This window comes from Sphaeramia orbicularis, chromosome 19, assembly GCF_902148855.1.
Source record: "Sphaeramia orbicularis chromosome 19, fSphaOr1.1, whole genome shotgun sequence".
In the NCBI taxonomy this organism is placed as follows: Eukaryota; Metazoa; Chordata; class Actinopteri; order Kurtiformes; family Apogonidae; genus Sphaeramia; species Sphaeramia orbicularis.
In genome coordinates, this window is record NC_043975.1 from 34,747,061 (window position 1) to 34,754,935 (window position 7,875).

The following is a 7,875-nucleotide window of genomic DNA, read 5'->3' on the forward strand; positions in this document are numbered from 1 at the left end:
ACTTTTAGCAACAGATTAAGAATTAGAAAATGAACATTTTTCATTGCTAAAATTTGCAAATTTTCACTGAGGCTGGCTGTGTTTGTGTCTATGTTGAAGTGTCCTTGGGCAAGAAACTAAATCCCAAATTGCTCTTCAGCTGCAATTGATGTATGAGTGTGAATGAATAAAAAAAGAGAGTGTGAATGAATAAAAAAGAGACCTGTAGTAAACAACTTTGGATATCAGTGACAAAAAAAAGCATTGTATGAATGCAGTCCATTTACTGTTTAGCTGATATGGAGAAGAATAGGAGCAGGTAACTGGTCTAAAAACTGTCAAAAAGCTATCTCAGACAAGCATGTTATAGTGATCAGCTGGAAAAAATACTGTGAGTATTAACTTTTGGAGGTCATGATTTTTGCCGCATGCCAGAATGAGGAACAATATACAGACAGCAGCATGCTCCAGAGACATTCAGGGTCCTATCAGGTCAATGCAAAGGAAACCCCAATGATTGTGATACTCATCTCCAGTACCCATTGTCTTCCCGGACGGCACCAGTGAGGGTCTCCACTGGTAAACTAAGACTGAATTAAACGATCCAAGGTATTGAGTTTCAGGGTCGAGGCCAATGAGTGTGCATTAGTCCATATTGATCTGTACTTTGGGATTTACTGTTGAAAATGCCCTATGAAATGGATGCCTCATGGACATGAGGGATAGATATTCTCCTCTGCATTTGGGCGGCATGTCTGGAGATAAATGTCTGAAAGGTTCTACCATTTGAGAAAACACCAGAAATATAAGATGAGTGCTTTGTAACTTAATCAGTTGAGCTACAAAAGCACTCAAAAGAGGACAAGTAGAGAAACACAGAAACCAAAGTGCACATAAAAGTGTGCACTGTGCATTAGACTAAATTAAGCTGGATGTTTACGCACTTTGTAGCCCAGATGGTTTTACTGTAATGGGCTTAATTCAGGGGATGATGCAAATGTTGACGCATTTATGCACGTTTAAGCACTTCAGATTTTAAGCACTTCACTCAAAACATACCATGGTGTGTTATATTTTTTCCACATCTGTCCTAATTTACCCAGTATAGAAATCATTGTTGTTCATTATGTTCACCATTTGCAGTCTGCTTTTACTGTCATGCTTTCACTGATTTGATATGACGTCTGCATTAGGTCAACATGTAGCAAAAGCAGTTTTGATAGAAAAAGGCAGATGATGCTTTTGTAATGGACTGGACCAAAGTCAGCCGAGATCTTAAGTAAATAAAATCACTGTCAAAGATGGACACACACTTAAAAGTCAGGAAAAACAAAATAAAACAATTCGATTCGTCTTTCATTCTTTTACATAATGTCAAGCACAGAAAGTTTATAAATGCCCTTGGACTGATGAGACATGAAAAAAACAACTACTGCAACACTACATCACAAAATGATTGGTGCCTCACAAATCCATCTTAAACACAATGCCTGCCTTCTATTCCAAGCTTAGCAAATATAATTTACTACACAAAGGTTTTCTTCCTGAAATGCAAATCACATTTTACCATAATCATCTGGCAAAATAATACAACATAATTCCAAATGATGTAACTGTAATTTGTTCATAAATTGTAAATGCTGTGTTTCAATTAAAAGATTTCATGCTAACTGGCTCTGATGCCTGTATTTTCACAGTTTACAGCCAGATGGCGCTGTCTGTGAGCATGTCATGCTTGAATCCACAAAGATAAAACCCTTTGCACTAATCTGGATGTGGACGTACTGTAAAGGCTGCATAACAATGCCTCTCTGTGTAAATTCTTATATGCTTTATTTTAGGGTGTTTTGATTTCACTCATCTTCTTTCTGCCTCACTGCAAAAACACTGCCTGTTCATTTTTGTAATGTGGTTTTGGGGAAGAAAGCATAAAGCAGACACAATAATGAAAAAGTATATTTTTATTGGTACTTTTGTTCATTTACTGTTTGATTTTAGGAGGTTTTTGCAGGCTGCTTCCATTATTTTCCTACATGTTTGAATAAACATCTATCTTGAGCATCTCTATCTTCCTCTGTATCATCATTCCTCTGTACACATAACTTAAAAAAAACACAGAATCCGTTAAACAATGCATTTGTTATTCACATTTTAAAGAAAATCCCCTGCTGCAGGAACACAAGATTCCATACAAAAGACAGAACCACACTCCGTTGGTTAATTATGTTATGAGTCTAATTCAGCTCGAGCCATAAAGGTCCATTATGCCCCGCTGGCTCAGAGGCAGCAGCCGACCTATAGTTGTGCAGCGCTGTGCTCTTGCTCTGGGCTTTGTTCATGTGACTCTGCAGTGTTGCTCTGATCGTCTCCTGGTGGGTTTAACTTGCTGGCTTGCTCTTCTTCCTCTAAACCCACCAGCCTGCTGCTGACCTCCCACAACCTGCAAGCCGCCTCCTCATCCAGGGCCTGGGGCGCTGGTTCCTTTTCTGTCATCACATCATAGTACTGTCCCGTTACCCCCTCCACCTCCTCGGACACGGCCAAGTAGATACTGGGCTGGGCCCCCAGCTCTGGGCTCTTTACCAGCAGAGTGAAAAAAGGACCTATGGCAGAGAACACAGAGAGGGTCTGTTGTGATGCCACTGTTTGAACTATTGTACATTAAGGTAGAATGATAAAATGTACTGGACAACTATTAAGTAGACTGTTCTCTGTGGAATATTATAAAAAAAATCTTTAGATAAATTTGCGTCAATTCAGGCTTTTTTTATATTCAAATCTGGGACACGCTGCACTGTGTATTTTTAACATCTTCATAATTTATTGTGCATGATCTCAATACCAAACCATTTTTCTTCCCACAGAGAGGGATGTTTATTACCCCAGAGTGCATGTAATTAAAAACACTCATTGATGAATCTGAGGAAAACCTCCATCCTTTGATTCCTGGAAATGAGTATGGAGGACTGGAAATGAGTACAGAGAACTGTAATGTAAAAATCTTAAATGATGGTTGAGGCAGTGTTGAACACTGTCGCTGCAAAATGAAAAGCTTCTAACACTGATCTTAGCTTCTTCTGTTTTAACCTCAGTGAAAGGATTACATACTCCTATACTGGCAGAAACAACTTCAAAATCTTTTGACCTTGTGAGTTATACAGTCAAATGGTACAGTTTCTGTTACATAAAAGCAGGATGACTTGCTAGGTTTGGATTTTTGCTTTAGTTTGCTACTTTTGTGTTTCAGCATCTGTGCCAAATGTCAAAGCTTGTACAGTTTCAGCTAATTATTTCTAATGAATTAGGTAAGCAAAACTAAATTAAGCTTATTGATTTCTCCAAATACAAAATCCAATAAGGGAGTCAGATACTCACTGAGCACAGAGCTGGAGAACTGTGATTGGTGCAGGCCCGTGTGCCTCCCAAGCTCCGTGGCAACAACGCCTGGGTGTACAGCATTCACTGTGACTCCTGTGCCTGTTCCATGCACATACACACACAACACATTGTTAAAAATATATAACCAATGGCCAATTACAAATAAGAACATAGGCCGTACTCCCTCCCACACATGCCCACATAAGCAGCAGCCACTAGACTTGCCTTGTAATCGCTTGGCGAGTTCTCTGGTGAACAGAACATTGGCAAGCTTGCTCTGACAGTACGCCTGCTTGGTATCAAACTTCTTTTTCTCCCAGTTCAAGTCTTCGAAGTCAATCTTTCCAACAATGTGGGCGAGTGAGGCCAGGTTGATCACTCTGCTGGGGGCGGACTCTTTCAACTTATCCAGCAGGAGATTTGTCAACAAGAAGTGGCCTGGAGGAAGATATCAACTGTAAGAACCAGGCAGCGACAGAGGGAGGCCAAGTTTGGTGGAATGTAACGATGACTTTTTATATTTGCTGTTTTCATTCCAATGTATTTATAACTTATTGGATTTTATTTCCTCTGCGCTGTTTTTTTCCCATACTGTCTGGTTTCCTTTTTCTTTTTCTGTTCCTTTTGTAAACACAGCTATATAGTTAAAGTTGTTTTTTTTTTTCTTTCAAGGATTTTAAAAAAACAGACAGATTCTCCAAATGGGATGACGTGTCCTTATTCAGCTGCCTGCCCTTAATTTAAGTTGCATAAATACCCAGATGGTTAACTCCAAACTGCATGTCAAAACCATCTTCTGTCTTCCATGCAGGACACCTCATGACCCCGGCATTGTTTATCAGTATATCAACACGTTGCTCCTCTGTAAAGCAAAAGCACAAATACTGACATAAGACTTTTAAAAGTATCAGTGAAAGTCATCGCATGCTGTGTGTTAATGGTTACCCACCTTTTTTAATGCGTTCTGCAAACTGGCGGATGGATTTCATGGAAGCCAAGTCAAGGTGACATGCATAAACATGGGGGTTCAGTGTCTTCCCTCGAATTTCCTTTGCAGCCTCCTCACACTTCTCCATGTCTCGACATCCCATAATAATACGACCTCCTGAAAATGCGAGAACAGCAAAGGCACAACGTCAAAAAATGATTAAGATCTAATTTGATCATATTTGCAGGATTTCCACACTGTGGGACATTTTCTCCACACCTCTCCTGGCCATTTCCCGGGCAGTCTCTTTGCCAATGCCAGTGTTGGCTCCTGTTATAACCACAGTCTTCCCATTAATGGTGGCCTTACTTTTACACCGACCTCCAGTCACATGGTTCCTACAAGGAGAAGTAAAACAAAGGACAGTGTCATCCAGCATGAACATTTCAGATCACAATACCCATTATTATTGCTTTTAATGCACTTTGTAGCACAGATTGTTTTACCATAATGGGTTTCATTCAAGGAAAATGCATGTTTAGCACTTCTTCATATTGCATGCTATGTCCTGTCTTCTTTATTAGCCGTTTATCAAAGTATAAAAATCACTGTAGTTCATAAAACCACAATAATTGATTTGCAGGGTCTGCTTTTACAGTAATAAAGTACACAGCTTGATTTTTACAACTGCAATCCATTGTGATTTGCATTAAATCATTTTGCAGCAAAAATACAGATTTAACAGAGAGGAAGTGATGCTTCTGTAATGGGTTGCAGGTTATCCATGGTGCTAAATAAAAGATAATTACTGGAAAATATACTATCAAACAAACACATATCTGTATTCTTGCATTAAAATAACACCATGGGGGTACCCTGGTGGCTCAGTTGGTGGAGTTACTGTAGCAGTACAGGCCATTAGCTGCATGTCACACCCTCCCACCACCATCACCACCTTTGGTGTCATTCTCTACAGTATCTCTAATACTTAAATAATAAAATGCCTCCAGTAAAACAGCACCATAAATCACTGAGCCATCCTTTTGGTTTAGTCCAGTAGGAATCAGACTCATTTATTTCATGCGTATTACTGTGATCTACCCAGTGACACAAAAGTACTGAGGGGAGTCCTATCTACAGGACGTATGGCTAATGAATCTAAATACTTAAACATGACATCAAGTGAATTGCTTCCATAATAGGAAAAATGCCTGGTATCATACGACAACACATACAGCAGAAAGTAAATGTCATCAGTTTCAGCCTTTTGTACATTTTGTTAATCAATGATAACTTCAAGCTGCTGTAAAAAGGTTTATTAGTTTTGTTGTAAAATCTTTAGTGTATAAAAATGCAGGTCTGTATAAAAAAATAAACTAGAGATGTGTGTTTTCAATTTTTGACTCTTAAAATGAGAGTGTATCAAGAAACAAAAGTAAAAGAGTATATTTCACAAACCAAAGCATAGATATTGACTTAGTACATCATTTTAAGCAATATCCATTCCTACCTATGTCTACCAAGTAAATACAATAAATTCAGCAGGTGATGGTGCTTTTATAGCCAATATAATCTACATTGGTGCTGTCTTTGTTGTTTGATTATATATATAGTAATGCTTTGTCCTTCATTGACATGGACTGAACACAAAATAGTGGAACAGCAGCAGTTTTGAGCCAATGCTTTCCTGAAACAGCCTTTAAACCTTAATTTGACAGAATACACTGCAAAACCTACCCTGTGCCGCGGCGCAAGAATACACTGCATGGGTTCAAACATACAAGTGAGGCAGGATTTGTGTCTAAAGACTTGAAATCTTAACATTAAAATAACATTCCCACTGTCAGCAACACTTTATCAAACAATCAAGTTACTTACTTCAATAAAACAGCGCAACCAAAAACTGTTCCAAAAACAGAAACGGGAAGAATATACTTGCTCATGACTCCCGAACAATACTAACGACAGGAAGCACGATCAGGTTTTTATGGTTTAAGTATTTTCACACATTCTCTACAGGTGATTTAATAACACAAGGTTAGCCGCGCATTGTTATGTCGTCATCAAGACGTCCTGACCAACTGCAACAAGTAAAAACCCGAATGGCACTCTGGGTAATGTAGTCATACATTGAATGGCGTCCCAAAACTGTAGGAATAAGCTTTCATTTTTACTTTTAGCAAAGAATTATAGTTCCGTCTAACACATTTGTTTTTATCTTGCTAGACATTTACCCCCAATGTACAGACTATTCAACAAAGAAATATGTAAATATGTCAAAATCTCATAGCACTCATGAGGTCACATGCTCATTGTTATGTTTGCACAGGCAGAAGAGGACAGACCTTTTTGTTCCCCATGTAGTAGATCTTTTAACAATTTTTATTTTTACACATTAACTTTGTTCCAGTAAATGAGCACTATCACATGGAAACGTTTTTGTTTTGGTCCCAAAAAAGAGTTCATCATATAAATTTGAAGAGCTCCAGCACTTTCAGGTTTTAAATAAATATCCCTTTTACTGGTCTGCAGATGGAGGAGCTAGGACAAAAAGTACCAAAATAAATTGTGGATGAAGATGAATTTGAGAACACTGAGAAAACAAGGCCACCCCCTTACAACAAGAGGTGGAAAACTTGAGGTGACACATAAAAAGTAAAAACTAGGACATGAGTCTTGTGTCTATGAAAGGGGAGAGGAGTGGAGGAGCAGCAGCAGCAGCAGTACTGCTCTATTTGTTCACAGCTCAGAGGTGTATCCCCCTGGCGTGTTTGACCCTCGGTGCTCTCTGCTGTCAGCCCATGGTGCATGACCTTCAGGGTGATTTATGACAGTTCTGTTCCCTCTGATAACCAAAAAGAAACTCTTAACTCCTGTTGGCCAAACTCTGCTGTATGATACACCTGGAAATGTGAGAGAGGTCCTGCCAAAGATGCACCTTCAATATCCGCTAATCTTTTCATTCAGCATAAAAAACACCCTGTGTCAAATGATTTTGTTTCAGGAAACAAGAAGCTCATATTCCCCTGTACTGACAGTTTTGTGTGAGCTTCATTCTTCCTCTTGTCCTGATCTTGGACTGCTTAGAAATAGACTCCCTCTGTATTGTCTTGTTCAGCTAATCTGCTTTCATTTGATGGAAAAATAAAAACCAAAAAGATACAATATTTACAGAGACAGAGAGACCAAAATAATACATTAAAAAGCTGCCTCGATAGCTGGATAATTTGTGACATTCGGGGACTGGTATGATGAAAGAAAAGGGATTTCATCAGCACTATTTTTTTTTTTTTTTTTCTGTGAACGCCATTCAGTGTCATCTCTGAAATCTTTGATCTGTGGTCAGTGATGATCAGGTTATGACTGCTGATGCTGTTTTCTCACTCAAATCTGTTTAGGTTGGCCCACATGTCTGGCAGAAGGCCTGTAGTTAAACATGTACAGTAAATGGGAGCTGCCTGGGCACTGAATTAATTGAAGTCTTGCCTCGTCGTTACCTAATAAGGACAGTTGGCAAAGTCACCGTGTGAAGTACTTGGGGCCATAAGCTGTTGAATTATGCAACAGTGGAGCAGCTTGTTCCTTCAAAG

At 39.0% G+C, this 7,875-nt stretch overlaps 1 protein-coding gene across 1 annotated transcript; it reads right to left on the reverse strand.

Annotated features, from left to right (window-relative positions):
* Nucleotides 1-1,924: 1,924 nt before the first annotated feature.
* LOC115410786 (retinol dehydrogenase 13) lies at nt 1,925-6,324 on the reverse strand. The gene is made up of 7 exons (XM_030122575.1): nt 6,164-6,324; nt 4,565-4,683; nt 4,307-4,462; nt 4,115-4,219; nt 3,583-3,795; nt 3,355-3,456; nt 1,925-2,582 (listed from the first exon to the last, which is right to left on the reverse strand). Exons 1-7 carry the CDS (start codon nt 6,226-6,228, stop codon nt 2,275-2,277), a joined length of 1,068 nt encoding a protein of 355 aa, XP_029978435.1. The 5' UTR covers nt 6,229-6,324; the 3' UTR covers nt 1,925-2,274.
* Between the last annotated feature and the right edge of the window lie 1,551 nt (nt 6,325-7,875).